This window comes from Trichosurus vulpecula, chromosome 4 (genome assembly GCF_011100635.1).
Source record: "Trichosurus vulpecula isolate mTriVul1 chromosome 4, mTriVul1.pri, whole genome shotgun sequence".
Taxonomy (NCBI): Eukaryota; Metazoa; Chordata; class Mammalia; order Diprotodontia; family Phalangeridae; genus Trichosurus; species Trichosurus vulpecula.
Genome location: NC_050576.1, coordinates 260695646 through 260713025, shown reverse-complemented (window position 1 = coordinate 260713025; position 17380 = coordinate 260695646). Strand labels below are relative to the sequence as shown.

General features: G+C 38.3%; 1 protein-coding gene across 3 annotated transcripts in view; it reads right to left on the bottom strand.

Moving 5' to 3' along the window:
* LOC118848627 (ceruloplasmin-like) overlaps positions 1-17380 on the bottom strand; it is a 74412-nt gene that overhangs the window by 37009 nt on the left and 20023 nt on the right. For all 3 annotated transcript variants that reach the window (XM_036757605.1, XM_036757607.1, XM_036757606.1), the window contains exons 6-12: positions 15815-15965; positions 12438-12577; positions 9368-9508; positions 8735-8955; positions 4609-4759; positions 2894-3106; positions 1392-1602 (exon numbers count right to left, since the gene is read on the bottom strand). In XM_036757605.1, coding sequence (XP_036613500.1) covers positions 1392-1602; positions 2894-3106; positions 4609-4759; positions 8735-8955; positions 9368-9508; positions 12438-12577; positions 15815-15965 — 1228 coding nt within the window. The remainder of the gene's footprint in view (positions 1-1391; positions 1603-2893; positions 3107-4608; positions 4760-8734; positions 8956-9367; positions 9509-12437; positions 12578-15814; positions 15966-17380) is intronic.

Here is a 17380-nt window from a genome sequence, read left to right as displayed (position 1 = left end):
TTAACATACTGGATGACAAACTCAAGATCCAAAAAGGACCTTGGTGGGCCAGAGCACAAGGCTGAATCTAATAAGATGAAATAATAAAAAAAAATCAAATCCATAAATACAAGATGAGGGCACAGTGTCAAGGTTAGATGGGAGTTTGTCTGAAAAAGACCTTGGGATTTTAGTGGACCCAGAGTTCAATGTGAATCAGGAAGGTGATGTAGCCAAACAACAACAACTGTGATCTTGGGCTGTATTAGAGAGATTCTCAGATCTTAAGATGAACAGAGATATAGTAAAAGATTCCAGGAATTAGGGAGTGATGGTCTTGTCCTAGTTGTCAATGTCAGATCTCATCTGGAAGATTGAGTTTGAGAAGAACATTTATAGGCTGGAGAACGTCCAGAGGAGAGCCACCAGGATGAAATGGACTTGAGTCCATGTCAAAAGACCATTGGTTAAAGGGAGTAGGGATATTTAGCCTAGAGAACAGAAGATTTGGAGCCAGACATGATAATTTTCTTCAAGTATTTGATAGGCTGTTATGTGGAAGGTCCGATGTGCTCTGTTTGACTTCAGAGGGCAGAACTAGGGACAGTGAGTAGATGTGAAAAGGCAAATTTAGGCTTGATATCAGGAAAAAACTTCTTAGCTATTAGAGCTTTGCAAAAGTAGAGTGGCTACCTCAGGAGATGGCGGGAACCCCACCCCCATCTTGGAGATTTTCAGACAGAGGTTGGATAGCCACTGGTTAATTATGTTAAAGTGAAAATTCCTTTGGGGTATGGTTGGACTAGGGAACATACAACTCATATTTAGTGATTTTTTGATTCTGTATCGAGTATGGTGCTTTATACACATATAAAATGTTTGGCTATTGAAAAAAACTTGAGTTTTCAGAGTGCTTTTGAGGAAAATTATTTTGTTCATTTAAAAAATAAACAATTGAAGTCATTTGGTTTTCTTAAGGAAAGAGAATGGAGTGATTTTGATATGGGGAAAGGAGTAATTTCACCTCTTGAGAGGGTGAGAACTAAAATGTTTTTGACCTAAACTAGAATTTAAATGAGAGGTCTGGAAGGTGGAATACAGGAGTGGAGGAAATCAATGTGGGGGAAATCCACTTGCTTTTGATAACAGATTTGGCTGAAGGCAAGATTCTTGGGTCAAAACAAATGAGAACCTAGTTGACACACAAGATTTCAAAGCAGATAAAATGGAAATTTGCCTGATAGAAAGTGGGAAAAGACATAGACCTAAATAATAAGATCAAGTAAGTTCGTGGAAATTTAAACCAATTAGAAAAACCAAGGCACTTCCTTAAAATATTTTCTCCCAAGCAGCTAAAAGAATAATAATTCTACTCCATGGGAGATCAAGTTAGTCTGCGGTCACCAAATTACTTGTGCTGTTCCTGTAAATGATGCAGTGTTTCTTCCCAGTCCCTGCTTGGGGAATAATCCCATTCCACCTCCTGAGCAGCGATGTAATACACTTTCTCATGTAGATAGAGCGTCGTGTCAGCTGTCGACTTCTCACACTGTGTCACTTGATAGTGCTGTTTCATGCCTCCCGTGTAGTGGTCTGTTGTTAGGCACTCAACATCGAAAAGTCCTGGGGAGGAAAACCATGACAACAACAACAACATGGTGAAACCCACACTTGTGGCAAGCAGCATATGGTAAGAAATGTATGGCTTAGAATCATACCTAATCCTTAGGTCGTGCTTTTAATTTTTATTTCAATTCTCTTTTGTCCATTTATAGTTTGGGAGGTGGGGGTGGTGGTATTCCCTTTGAGGGAAAGTAAAGGACACTGGATGGAATGGGGAAGGCTGGAATTAAGGCCCAATCTAATTTCTTTCAGATCCCAGGTTTGTGATTCTATTACAACGTGAATGGCTGTTTCGAGGATGAGAAAATTAGCTGATAATCATTACGTTGGTAGAACAATGAACTCAGTGTGATCTCAACACAGGATAAGCATAGACTGAGTACCCTAAATATAAAGGGTACCAAGTATTTTGGAAAATTGTGACTTTGGAGTTCTGATGGGAGTCCCAATCAATCAATAATAGACAAGTATTTAGGAAATAAATATCTATTATGTGTCTAAACTCTAGGCATACAAAGTCAAAAGTGAGCCCTCAAGGAGCTTACATTCTAACATATAAAAGAATATTTAGAATATATACAAAAGAATACAAGATAATTGGAAAGAGAGAAGTCATGGATAGTTGGGGAGAAGCAGGAAAGATTTTATATAGTAGGTGTTGATTTGAATCTAAAGGAAACCAGAGATTCCAAGAAGTGGAGGTAAGAATTAAAACATTGCATGGATGTGAACCAGTCAATGCAAAGACAAAGAGATGGGAGACAGAGTGCTGTGCATGTCTGGATCATAGAGTGAGTGCAGGGGAATAATATGTAAGAAGCTGTGAAAAATAGGAAGTACAGAGCTTTAAATATCAGAAAGCTTATACTTGATCCTAGTGGTAATAGTTATCTTGTAGCCTCCCTCTAATAACCTGGAAGAGTCTGAAAGACGATGGAAGGATGAGGATGTTATCTTAAAAATGTGTCACAAACATCATATGGAAAGAAGGGGACTCTCGCTCCCACCTTTGCAGTAGGTACCACACACAGTCATCACCAATCTATCCACCAGATGTACCCATTTTCAGTGTCCAGGGACTGGTTAGAGTATAGGGTAGAATGACACATGGGAGACCCAAAGCGAGGGAGTCATACTGAGGTAGTTCTCTAGAATCGCTGAGAGGCTTCTGGGGAAAAGGAGGCGCTCACCACTCCAGGGTTCTGGATATATCTTGGCAAACCAAGCTTAGGGGAGTTCATTAGAACAAAAATGATAAATAAGGGAAATAGTCATAGGTCAGACTACTCACCTGCAGAGTCAGGTGTCATAAGGAGCGTAAGAGATGTCTGAGGGAAAAGGTTTGCTGTGTCTCTCCGTTCTCCTTTAGAGAGGAATGTATTTCCTGTGAAATATATCCCATGTATATCAGCCTCATTTCCAGCACTGAATAAGTGCCATGAAACGGTATCTCCTAGGCACATTTCAAGTCCAGGCTGACTCCAGTACATGAATCCATTCATAGCTGCAAAAACATTGTGATGATGAAAAGTCTGTCCCAAACTGCTCCCTGGAGTGTTACTTCCCATGTATGCTATTTTAATATCCTAGAATCAGCTCATATTTATGCTAATTAAAGAGAACTCCCTCTCCCTCATTTCTGCAATGGGAGGAGTGCTTTTGGGGAAAGGATCACAGATGGTGGCCCCATCTGTGTCATTCTGCCATAGTGTTCTCTGGCTATTCCATCCCTCATTTCTTCCTATATCTCCTAATGGCCGTCTCTTCTGGATACAGGGCATCTATGCTTCCAAGTCACTTTTCTGAGACGTCAGAAATTCATGACTTGATCAGATAGCCCAGGAGAAATGCTTTCTTACATCTCCATGGAATTTAGAGCTGGAAGTGAGCGTAGAGATAATTTAGTCCAACCAATTCAATTGACGTATGAAGAAAATGAGGTCCAGAAAAGTTAGATGAATTGTATGTCTCCTTTTTCTTTAGCCAGTTGGGGTTAAGTGACTTACCCAGGGCCACACAGTTAATAAGTGTCTGAGGGCAGATTTGAACTCAGGTCCTCCTGACTTCAGGTCTATTGCTCTATCCACTGCTTCACCTAGCTACCCCCAAAGTCTTAAAAGTAGCTAGCAGCAGAGTTAGGATTTGAATTCAGATCCTTCAATACCAAATTGAGCATTCTAGTAAATGATCATGCCCTTCCAACTGTAAGGTCAAACTGAACACTTTGGAGATAGTGTATATAATAATTCATAATACTCAAGCTATAAAGACCCAATACTGGAACATAACTCTTTAAATCTACCATTTAAGAGCATTATTAAAATGTATCCACCCCCTCCCCTTCCTCCTATTTGGTGTACTGATTTTCTCATAATGCCCATCAAGGGGCAGTCCCTACCGAGCCACCATCTCCTAGAGAATGTAGTCTGTACCTTTCTACACGTTGCAACTTTTATTGAGTATGGGTACTTCGTATTTCTGTTACTTATCGTGGACAACCAATAGGATTTTTTAATGGTCCATTTTCTGTGTAGATTGAAGTGATTAGAAAACAAAATGGCAGCATCTCAGGTAGAGAAATAGCGTAGCGTGGTGACTATAGTGCCTGATTTGGAGTCAGGAAGACCTAGGATTGAGCCCCACCTCTGAAATTTACTAGTTATGAGACTGTAGGTGAATTACTTCACTCCGAATGTCAATTTTCTCATCTATACAACTGGGAAAATGCTGACTCTTATGCTTATCTCACACGCATGTTGTGAGCATCAAATGAAAAAATACACATGTATAATGCTTACCAGATTTAAACGACAGCTATTATTATTACTATTATTAAATATTAAATTGAATACCAAAGAGTGTTGTGCCACAGGCTGTTATTTTAAATCAACATAATTTTGTTTCAAATTAAACTAATGGGAAAAGCTGTAGATAATCTTGTCCAATAAAAAAAAAATATGTATTCTGTGTTGTATTCAATGGACCACCTGTTAATTTGCCACTCACAGTGCATCTTATTGGATTCTTGAAAATCAGCATCTTCTCTATCCACCTGGTCAGGTTCTTTTGTAAACATTTTGATATTTTCATCCAAGTACAGGCTTTCATTCTCATCGAATACTAGGGGGAACAAATAGAACTCCTTGTCTACACCTATCTGTGAAACAAGAGATCAAGAGGAAACATCAAATGAATCCTGAGTGGATGTCCTCAGATAATTACATTTGTGTTGAGGCAAGTAGCAGGATGAGCGTGTCCTAGAGCTTTTTGAAAACTGAAACTCAAGAGTCATGGAGGAGTCCCTTAGCCACTAAAGCAGGATTTCTTAATCTGGGATCCACAGATCCCCAAGGGGCCCGTGGATAGATTTCAGGGGTCCATGAACTTGGATGAGAAAAAAATTACATCTTTAATTTCACTAAACTTTAACTTAAATTTGTATTTGCTTCAATTATGAATGTAGGCAACAAACATTATTTTGAGAGGTAGTCCATAGGCTTTATCAGGTTGTCAAAGGGGTCGATGACTCCCCAAAAAGGTTAAGAATCCCTGCACTAGAGTTTCTTAAGGGCTAAAGACCCAGAATTAGGTCTCCCTATTAGTCCAAGCTGGAAATGCTTTCTCCTTCCTTGAATTTCTCATAATGCTTTTGTAGTTGTTTCTAATTTGCATTATAGTTATTTGAATCAATATGTTTTCTCTTCTACTCTTTTGCAGGCTTTCTTTGAGGGGTGGGGTTGAGACGGGGAGACTGGAAAGAATACTGATTGGAGTCAAAATTCTTGCCTTCAAATTCCTCCATTGAGAACACTGTACACGGTTAACAGAGACATTGTACAATGATAGGAATACAATGATCCAAGACAATTCCAAAGGACTCATGATGGAAAATGCTATCCACATCCGGAGAAAGAACTGATGGATTCTGAATGCAGACTGAAGCATACTATTTTCACTTTTTGGGGTAGTTTTCCCCTTTGGCAAACTAATTTTTTTTGCAAACTATTTCTTCTTTCACAACACGACTAATATGGAAATAGGTTTTACATGATTACACATATACACCAGATATCAAATTGCTTAGGGAATGGGGAAGAAGGAGAAGAAGGGAGAAAATTGGAAACTCAAAATTTTATTTAAAAATGTTAAAATTATCTTTGCATGTAATTGGGAGAAATAAAATACTATTAAAAACCCCCCAAATTCCTCCTTTGTTGCTTACCACCTGTGTGACCCTGGGCAAGTCACTTAATCTCTCTATGCCTCAGTTTCCTCATCTACCATCCTAGGACTTTAGAGAAATCTCTTAATCTTCTTAGATCTCAGTTTCACAATTGGTCAAAATGAGGGGCTCAGAATTAATGGCCTCTCAGATCTTCTAGCTCTAAATCAGGATCTAGCTCTGGGAGCCTATGACTCCTGGAGGGGTACAACAGCAAACATTTCTTAAACCCCTAACATGTCAAATCATAGGATACCAGATCTAAAATTGGAAGAAGACTTAGAGGTCATCTAGCCTAGTCCCATCATTTTACAGACAAGCAAAATAAGGGTAAAAGAGGTTATACGACTTGTTCCAGGTCACAGATGGAGGGAATCAGTCTTTGACTCTAGGTCTTCTGACCCCTTTCACTGTACTCTTATCAAAGGGCTTTGTCAAACCTTAAAGTATTATATAGATGGAAGCCATTTCAAAATATTTTTTTCCAACTAAATTGAAGTCATCCTATTTACTGAATAAGGTCTGACATGCCAACAAGACTGTCTCTCAGTGAAAGAAAACTGATAGATGAATGTGCTGATATTAATTAATGTCAGTCAATACGCATTCATTAAGTGCCTATTATTTATCCAGTACTGTTGAAACTTCTGGAGTGAAAAACAAAAAGGTGTCTCTGCCCTCAAGAAGTTTATATTCTAACAAAAGAGGCAACTGCAAATGCAAATATTTAGAATTGCAATGCAAATATTTCAAAAGCAGATGCAAGGTAATGCTGGGGTGATGGGGTGTTCAGGCACTATGATAACATGCATGGGGGATGGGAGGAGACTATGATAAATGCACAATAAAAGGTGAGAGTAGAGAAGGGAAATGCAAGCCTTGCAATCATGTATTCCTCAAATTAAGAGGTAAAAATAATGAAAAAAATTATGGAACGCAGTACTCATACCTTTAGGGCCCATCTTTTCCTACCTTAGAACAGCTATGTTCTAATACTGGTTCTTTTTTGCACTTTATTTCTATCCAAGCTTCTAACTCCTCATTGGTCTTTGTCTTTCTCCTTCCTGCTAGCAAAATGTGGCTATTTGGCCACCAATGAGGAAGAGAAACATTTCCATGGTTAATTTTTCTAAATGGAATGAAATTATTTGAGAACAAAATGACTGATTCCACAAACTTAAGTTGTCAAGCCCAAAATAAATATTATTTTCATATTTGGATAATATTTTTTTTCTGTGATATAATAGATGATATGACTTATATTAAGTCATAATCTAATCTAATTTAGTCTAATCTAATTGTATGACATAAATAACTTAGATTTCATGGAAGATCTTATTGCTAACTTGTACTGGAATAAGCATACTCAAATGAAGAGGATTATTGAATCAAAGGTCTAGAGCTGAAATGGATCTCAGAGACCATCTAGTCTAGCTCCTTTCATTTTACAGAAGGGGAAACTGAGTTCCAGAGAGAAAAGGTAAAAAGAGCTGAATAGTCCTTCAAAACTTCAAAGATCTATGATTTCTTGGTTGGCATACATTCCCCATTAATGTAGCTGTCAACTCCTCCACCTTTTAATATGCAGTCTTTGTGGGTTTCTATAATCCAAAAATCATCACCTGTCGTCAACTATCTGGGGATGAACCCCCTTGTACTTAGGTTGATTCTAGGATGATAAATACATAGTCTGTCATCAAGATCCTACTTGAAACTTTTCCAGCTTGTTATAACCTGCCAAAGTTTGTGCTCTGCCAGAATAGCCTTCAAGAACTCACAATGATATAGAGCAGTAGAATTTTAGAGGAGCCACATAATACTTATGTCAATAATCGTGCAACAGACTTCTTATTGGGTTCTTTTGAAAAGAAGACCTAAAAATCTAGGATTCTCTCTTTTGGATGATGAAGAGTCTAACATATTGCTTTCATAACAGAAAAAATCCCAAAGAAATCAAACAAAAGATCTATATATTCAAAAGTAATTACAGAAGCTTTTGCCATGGTAGCCAAAAATTGGAAATTAAGTGGTTGTTCTTCTATTGAGGAAGGGCTAAGCAAATCATAGTATATTAATGTAATAGAAAATCATTATGACATAAGAAATGACAAAATGGATAATTTCAGAAGAAACTAGTGAAACCTCCATAAACTGCTACAGAGGAAAATGAACATAGGACAATTGATACAACCACTTATATAATGTTGTTACAACATTATGGAGAAAAATAACTTTGAAAGACTTTTTTGTGAAAAGTTGTTTCTCAATTAATTCTCCTAAACATTAAGGGAGACAGCAAAAATAATTTGCTTGGAAGTTTGGTGGAAACCATTCTTACCCACAGAAAGCTGTAAGAGCAAATTCTATTTTTAGTTAATTTTGTTAAATTAAAAAAAGACATACACAAGGAGTAAGACTTAAGAACTCTTATCAGTGCAATAGTAAAACACTAATCCAAAAGATGGAGAGCAAATACACTGCTTACCACCCAACAGACTTGAAGATATTAAAATGCACAAAGAAATACACATTTTGTTTGAGCATGGCTAATGTAGAACTATATAGACATGTATTGAGGGATTTTTAAAAAAATGCTAAAAGATAAGGGACAGATTAATAAAAAATGCTTGTTATTTGAAAAATAAATATAATAACCTGAAAAAAGAAAGAAAAACCAAGACATTAATAATCTCATAGAAACATTAACTTAACACTGGAAGGATCTTTTGCAAACTTGTAGGCCACCTCCCTCATTTTATAGATGACAAAACTGAGGTCTGTAGGGGTCAAATGACTTGCCCAGAATCACAAAGGAGGGAAATAATAATAGAGCCCAGATCTGAACCCGGATCCCTTGACTCCAAATGAGGCATTCTTTCCATTGTACCCCATTACTGCCTTATAACTTACCTGTCTACCATCAGAATTCAAACTTCCTTTCCTACATATGATGAGAGGACCAACAAGCCCAGTAAACATGTCTTTAATGGGATTTACGTCAGAGTAGTACATCTTGGTTAAACAGTTGGGATCATCATATGTGGGTCCCACTCCATCTGGGACAGTCCATTCATAGGTAAACTTTGTTTCGGGTGCCACGTGTGAGGAAGGAGAAGGAGTAGAAGCAATGCCTAAGACAAGGTGAACATTAAGAGGGTTGAAATATTACTCAGTACTACAGATGGAGTGTAGGCTATGACCATACTATGGTAACTCACTTCTGGGCTCAGTCTTTTGGACTAGAATGGACAAGAACCTTAGAGATCATCTGGGGATTGTAGGTGGTTAAGGGATTTTGGTCGTGTCTGAAAATGTATATCTCATTACTCATCTTGAGTCCATGCTCCCTTGGTTAGGAGACCACTATTAAAAAGTGTTAAACCAATATAGAATATTGGAGAAAGGACTCTTTTCTCTTATTGGTGGCATTTTCCAAATAGAACCCTGATCTGGTAATTTGATTAAGCTAAAAAATGAGTTAAATTTAGTTCTTAGCACACAGTGGACACTCCATAAAAACTGACTAACAAGGGCTAAACTCACCTCCATTGAGGGAATTGTAATGGGACCCTTCATTACGCTTGTTGTATCTCACACCAGTTGGTTGAATGCTGAGGGGAAAGGGACTCTTATTAAAGAAAGTGACTTTGATGGTATCTCCAACTTCTGTCTTAATGACGGGACCTAGAGTTAAACAAAGAGTGACTTTGCTTCCTTGCCATGTTAATGATATTAAGCAGTTATGATTGTTCCCCCTCTCTCCCCATTTACCTGGTATTTATTTTTGCATACATACATACATACATACATACATACATACACATATACATATATCTTCTCTCTCTTAATAGAATGTAACTTCCTGGAGGGAAGAGATGGTTTCATTTTTGTCTTTGTGACCTTAGTGCCTTGTACAGTGCCTGGTACATAGTAGGTATAACATTAATAAGCTTATTAACAAGAATTATTTTTCTTAGTTCTTTTTGAGAGAAATATGACTATCCATGCTATAGATAAATCCATTCATCTCACATGAGGGTGGCAGATGGTTTGGGTGGGTGTTGATTTTGACCCAACCTTTATTTTGAGGCTATTAAAACAAAAGAGATAAATTCAATACCTGAACGGGTCAGCTAGTTTTCAAACATACACATCCAAAAAATACTTTCAAGAGTACAAACTGCTCTCCTAACTCATGGCTACTCTGTTATGAATGCAACCCTCTGGTTGCAAAAGAGAGGAGAGAGAGAGAGAGAGAGAGAGAGAGAGAGAGAGAGAGAGAGAGAGAGAGAGAGAGACCTGTAATCCTTTATTATCAAAGGCATGAGACCAAAAGCATTCATTGCTTTTGTATGTGAAAGGTAACACTTGGGGGTGGTGGAGGAGGTAATACCCCTGTTATTAATATCATTAATTCAGTTTGACAATATCTTACCCAATAAATGTTGAATTAAATTGTTGAATTAGACAAAACTTTGTTGGGAGGTAAGTAGGAGGGATATGGAATCACCAATACTGCAATGTCTGTGTGATCTCATTGATGTGTATCAGTCAATGAGCATTTATTAAGCACCAACTATATGCCTGGCATTATGCTAAGCACCTCTAATGATACAGATGACAACTCATCCATGCAGGCATTTAGACCATCCTATATGACTCTGGTGGTGTCATTGTGTTGATATCATTACCGAATGTTCATTGAATGTATGTGTTATTCTTGAAATGAGCTTTAACTTTTGTTGATTTGGAGTGCTTTTCTTCCCTTGCACCCAGGTGACTTGCTAAACATGGAACCAATAAATAATTTATGTCTAGGAGTAATGTTGTAGTTTCTAAAGAGTGCATATAGGAAAGGCCTGCCATTGAAAAGAGCAGCGAAGGCTCATATCTGTAGCACGTATACTGAACTTAGACCAACCCACAGAAGATTGGCAAGGCTCCTGGGCAAGAAGACCAGGCGCTTTTACGAAACACTCCATGTTTTTCTTCCATTTGGTGATAGTGATAAAAAAAGAAAAAGAGAAAAAGAACAGACATATAAAAGATACTCAGAAGAAAGCAGAAGGAAATTTGGAAGAGGACATAGATAACCAGGGTAGTTACTAAAGTGTTAAATTGAATATAAATTTTAGAAGAAAAAATGTTTATAAATTCCATTTCATATCCACTCCTTTTCTTCTATTCCATACTCCTTCCTCTCCAGACTTTCCCTCCTCCTTCCCAGCAGTCCTTCTCACCCTGGAGATGCCTCCACCCTGTGGCTCTCTTTTCACCGTTGAATTCCTGGCCCAAAGCAGCCTTTCTCTTTGTTTCGAGCGCCACTCCTTATTCTCTAGACATTTCCACCTACTCCTCAGAAGCATCTCCCCTTTTAGTAGGCTTTCTTCTCTCATTAGAATGTAAGGTTCTGCATTTTTGCTTATGTATGTATTCCCAGTGCTTGGCATAGTGCCTGGTACATAGTAAGTACTTGACAAATACTCGCTTGCTTACTCACTTTCTATGTTAAATATTTATATCTACAGCTGCACCTATATCTATCTATACCTATACCCATACCTATATCTATACTAATATTGTTGTTGTTATTGAGTCATGGTCGAGTTTTCACGATCCCATTTGGGATTTTCTTATCAAAGATATTGGAGTGGTTTTTGAGGAAACTGAGGCAAACTGGGTTAAGTGATTTGCCCAGGGTCATACGGCTAGTAAGCATCTGAGGCCAGATGTGAACTCAAGTCTTCCTGACTCCAGGCCCAGCGCTCTATCCACCCTGTCACCTAGCTGCCCCACCTGTGTCTATACCCATACATATGTCTACATTTATATCTATTCTTTGTAGACTGAAATGTTTGAGTTTGTTAAGTTCATAATAAAAAATAAATAAAAAAAAAGAAAATAGCCGCAATCAACAACTTAGGATCATTGCTAAAAAGCGGGAAGCTACCTTAGAGATTAGATTATGGAGTCCTGTGGTGTTAAACTCTTTCATGAATAATATTTTTATTTTTCCCCCAATTAGACATAAAAACAATTTTTAACATTAAAAAAATTTTTTTGAGTCCCAAAATCTCTCCTTCCCTCCCCTTCCTCCTCCCTGAGAGCGTAAGCAATTTCATATAGATTATACATGTGCAATCATGCAAAACATACTTCTGTATTAGTCATATTGTGAAAGAAAGAACAAACCAAAAAAAAAACCCAAAACCAAAACTAGATAAAACCACCAGTGCTGTCGAACTTCAATAGAAACAGAGACTGCTAAAGTGTACACAAGGATTGCTGTGGGCCACATATTGATTTGGAAAACCGTATAATAATATGATCTATATTCTATTCTATTTTTATTTATTTATTTTGTTAAATATTTTCCAATTGCATTTTAATCTGACTCAGGCAGCCCTTGGGAGTGTTACAGCCTACATGTGGCCTGTGGCTGTGTGTTCGACACCTCTATTCCAATTCTTTCATTTTATAGATTAGAAGACTCATGCCCAGAGATGTTAATGGTGACCGGACCAAAGTCACACAGGCGGTAAGTGGCAGACCTGGAATTAGGATCTCTCATTCCAAATCCAGTGCTCTTTCCACTGTTCTCCACAAGTCCTACCTAGGATGCCCAGATGTTCCTCTTCAGGGAGTCTGTCTTTGCGGCGGGTGAAGCTATCATCTCTGTACTCGCGGAAAACCAGCTTTTTATAAGTTCCTCCAATTCTATCAGCTCCTTGTTTGAAAAATACCTCCGAGGAGCTGTGCAAATAAATCAACAATGAACAACTGCTTAACGATCAAAGTTGTGAATCAAGAAGAACCACAAATTCAAATGGGAAAGATGACTGTTTTGGAGGTAAAGGCCACCTTGTTGGTCAATGATCATTTTAGTAAAATTCTAGCTCTTTGCTCTTTCAAATATAAGCCTATGGGTGCATATCAAAGAGAATTTTAACTAATGCTTACAGATTGAAAGGAAGACTGACCCAGGAGCTGGATGCTGGACTTGGGCTCTTGACCTGGCTTTAAATTCACGTCTGACACTAGCTCTGTGACCGTGAGCGCGTCATCTAACTTCTCTGAGTCTCAGCAACTCTCTAAGCTTCATCTAATAAGTTAGAATCATCTCCCTTACTGGTAGAAGGAGTTCACATACTGGTGAAAAGAGATAGTTAGTGTCTATGATTTAGAAGTCAGCATCAAATAGAAGAAATCATCATCATCATCACCATCATCATAATAAATGACTAGCATGTGTATAGAACCTACTATGTGCCAGGCACCGTGCTAAATGCTTTATAAACATAATCCCATTTGGTCCTCACAACAACCCTGTGAGATAGATGATAGTATTTTCTCTATTTTACAGTTGAGGAAACTGAGTCAAACAGAGGTTAAGTGACTTGCCCAGGGTCACAGAACTACTAACTATCTGAACTCGGTTTTTCCTTACTCCAAGCCCAGTGCTTTACCCACTGAGCTACCTAATTGGTTGCTTATAAGGGCAGGGTCATTAAAAAAAAACAACTTGTCTTTGTTGTAGAGATATCACTAAAGGATTTGGGGAGTAAAGGCTTTTCCTGAAAGGTTTAACTTGGCATCTGTGATCTTGGTTTTTAAAAATATTTTTATAAATGTATTTTAACATAATTGATTTTTTCTAATTCTATATATTTTGGTTTTTTGCATTTAAAAATATTATTCTGAGAAGAGGTGCATAAGCTTCACCAGACTGCCACAGCAAAAGGGCTAAGAACTCTTTGGTGTAGTGGAATAAACACTCAAATTGGTGTCAGGGGATCTGGGTTCACAATTCTAGCTTCTTTACCTTTGTGACATAATTTCTGTGTCCTCACTTCCCTCAGCAGTAAAACAAGTAGGGTTGGGCTAGGGAATCTCTTAAGGATCCTTTCAGTTCTAAGTCTGTGAGTTCTAAAAGCACAATTAACATCATATTTTTTCTGCTTCAGGTATGGTCCCGATCGATGCAAGTAAAAGAATAGATGAGATAAAATTTTGTGTTTCTCTGTATCCTTAAGGATCCAATGCAAATTTTAAAATTCAGTGGTGTAGTGCAGTTAACATTGCACACCTCCTGTTGGATGTCTCTGGGCTGGGTGATATGGGGAATGTAAATATTACTAAGACAGCGCCTGTCCCCAAAGAGCTTACCAGTGGAGACTCTACAGTGTGATGTGGTGATGCTTTAAGGAAGTTACAAAAGAGGATCTCGAAGGAAGGATTATTTCCAGATGAGTGTAAGGTGGGGAGGGATCAGGAAGGGATTACATGTGAGCTGGGCCCTGAAGGAAAGGTAAGATTTTGACAAAGGGAGAAGGCATTCTTGGTGAAGTGGGAGGTGTGGGAAAACTGGATGGCTTTATTTGAACCCAGTCCTGGTGTAGCTGAGAAATCAGACCTGTTTCTTAGAGACCAGATTCATTTAATACTGATCTCAGCACCTAGGTTATGGTGACCAGAAAAGGTCACCCTTTTTGCCTCTCTCCTCTGCTGGATGACTTAATAAACTTCCAAAATTATTTTACTTTAGGAATCTTTTGTTCTCAGCGAACAGAGCATAGGCCCAAAGTAGGCCAAGAATCAAAAACATCTTCAGGAAATGATAAACTGGGAACACAGTTTTGTTTTGTGGCTATTTTTTTATGAGTCATTTCAGTCATGTCTGACTGTTTGTGTCCCCTTTTGGAGTTTTTTGGCAAGGGTACTGGAGTGGCTTGCCATTCCCTTCTCCAGCCCATTTTCAGACAAGGAACTGAGGCAAACAGGGTTAAGTGACTTGCCCAGGGTCACACAGCTAATAGTGTCTGAGGTCAGATTTAAACTCATGAAGATGAGTCTTCCTTATTTGAAGCCCTATTCATTATGGTGCAATCTACTGCTCTAAGAGCATAGTTTTAGAGGCTAGCTAATACATCTCCCTTATTTTATAGAGAGGAATTGAGCCCAGAGAGGTTAGGTGATTTGTCTAATGTCACACAGCTACTAAGTGGGTGAGATGGGATTTGAACTCAGGTCTTCTGGACTCCAGGTTAATATTCTAGCCACTATTCTAAGCTGTCCAGTTTGGCAAGAGCATGGAGTTTGGGAAGGGGCAAAATAGGAGTTAAAACTAAATGCTTAATAAACATTTGTTTACCGAATGAACAAATATAAAATTTCAGTAAAAATTGTTACAGGATTATTAGCCATGGGAAATCCATTGTCATTATAGTTTTTCTCAGAAAAAATAAATTATTTGATTTAACTGTTACTTTGTTGCATTATTTGCTTACTAGATATTTTAAGAACTTCTCAACATATATCAAGTTCTTAGACAATTTCTTAAACTTCAAAACCCCAGTAGACCCATGGTGTTATCAGCATGGATGTTTCCTCCAATGATGCAAATCATAACCCATCTGTACCTTCCTGACTAGTAAGACTCCTATCCAATCATGTGCTGGAGTCAGCTGAATCCAGCTCAAATCAACTCATGAGAGCAGATTTAAAATTTCAGTGTAAGCACTTATACCTCAGAAATTAGCAAAGCTACACAGGAAGGCTTGATTTATTGTTCGTTGGACTATTTAAACTAAAGAAAGTGATGGAAATGTTAATAATGTGGATTAAACTGAAAAGTGTGTCATGGTATATTTTTGGGGAGAGAGAGCTGGTTATTAAACATTTTTCAGCATTCCTTTGCCTCTATTCATATTTTCTCATAAGTTTACCTGGAGAGTTCCACCCAAAGGAAAACAGAAGTCTCTCCCTCTTGAAATTCTTATGTTTTGAAAAATGAATTAGGCATAAGTAAAGGTAAGTGCCACAAGTTAAAATAAATTCCTTCATTCTGAACTGATTCTTTAAATTTTTGATCATAGTTAAAAACATGTTATTGGTATACATATGCTGAATGAACCTTTTAATATAAGTGATATTAACACTGGGGGCAGGGTGGGATAAATTCCATGATATTTGGCATTTATTCTGAATTACCTTCCAGGTGCATCTAGGTCTTTACCAGAAGGGGCATAATTCCAGATGATTTCTTCAGCCGCAATGTAGTAATGCCTAATATTTTGCCCATCAACATTATCAATTGATGCTTTTTTGCAATCCTGAACTTGGAAAAAGGCCTTCAAACCAACTGAAAACCAGAAAAGAAAACTGTCATTCAGGAGACAAAAGAGTATCACTTTGTTTTGTAATTCCCAATATTGTCCCCCTTATCCTCACCTTGGCGTCAGAGAAAGAAAGGAGTCAATGTTTGTAGATGCTTTAAATTCTGAATTTAAGCATAAAGTCCGTCATCCACGGACAAGACAGGTAATATTGAGAAGGATGCTCGCTAGAAGAGGGCCATGGGGAGGTGGTATTGAAGAGAAAGTGTGGCTGGAAAACCTCAGGGTAAGGATGCGGGGTAGAGGTGGAGAGTCTTCTCAGGGGCATAACTAGGAATTTTGGCTCCTAGGGCAATTCAGTTAGGGAGGATAACCCCAGGACCTTACCCTATGATGAGAAGGGTGAGGAGAGACAGAGACCCAAGACACCCCTGCTGAGTAGGCTACAACACAGGAGACTGATTAAAGTGGATTGGTCATGCAGAAGCACATCTATGTTGTGGCTACAATGGGAGAGGAAGCAAAATCTAGTCACTTTTTCTACTTTAATTATTCTTGAGGAGTGGGTGTCAAGCTACATTGTTTTTATGATTCAGGAATTGGAATGTTTGCTGTGAGTACATTCAACTGGAGGAGACAGGTAAACAGATAAGTAAACATAAGAAAATTTGAGGAAGGAAGGAGGACTAATGATTAAAGTGATCAGATTAGGCTTTCCATGAGAAGTGGCGATGAATTGATCCATGAAGGAAGATAGGCTTTCTAAGAAGCAGAGGTAAGGAGGGAGTGTATTCCAGGCATTGGAGATAGACCTGAACAAAGGCACCAGAGTGGGAAATTGAACAGTGAATTCTAGGAACACAAAGGCGGTCACTTTTGCTGGGATATAGAACACATGAAGGGGAATAATATTAAATAAGGTGGAAAAGTAAGCTGGAACCAGGGGTAAGTTCTATGAGAGTAAGAATCATTTCATTCTTTGTATTCTCAGCTGTTGGCACTTATGAGTTGTCATTTTTCAGTTGTGTCTGACTCTCTGTAGCCCCCTTTGGGGTTTTCTCGGCAGACGTACTGGAGTGGTTGTCCGTTTCCTTCTCCACCTCATTTTACAGATGAAGAAACTGAGGCAAACAGGGTTAAGTGACTTGTCCAGGGTCACATAGCTAGTAAGTTTCTGAGGCCAGATTCTGAACTCAGAAAGATGAATCTTCCTGACTCCAGGCCTGATACTCTATCCACTGCACCAACCAGCTTCCTCTTCTGGGGCACATAGTAAATGGTTAATAAATGCCTGTTTATTGATTGATTTTGAAGGTCTATCAGTGCCAAGCTGAAGAGTTTGTGTTTTATTCTAGAGGTGATTAGGAGCCATTTGAAAGGGAGAGTGAAATGGTCAGTCCTATGCTTCAGGAAGATTAGCTCGCCAATTGCATGGAGGAAG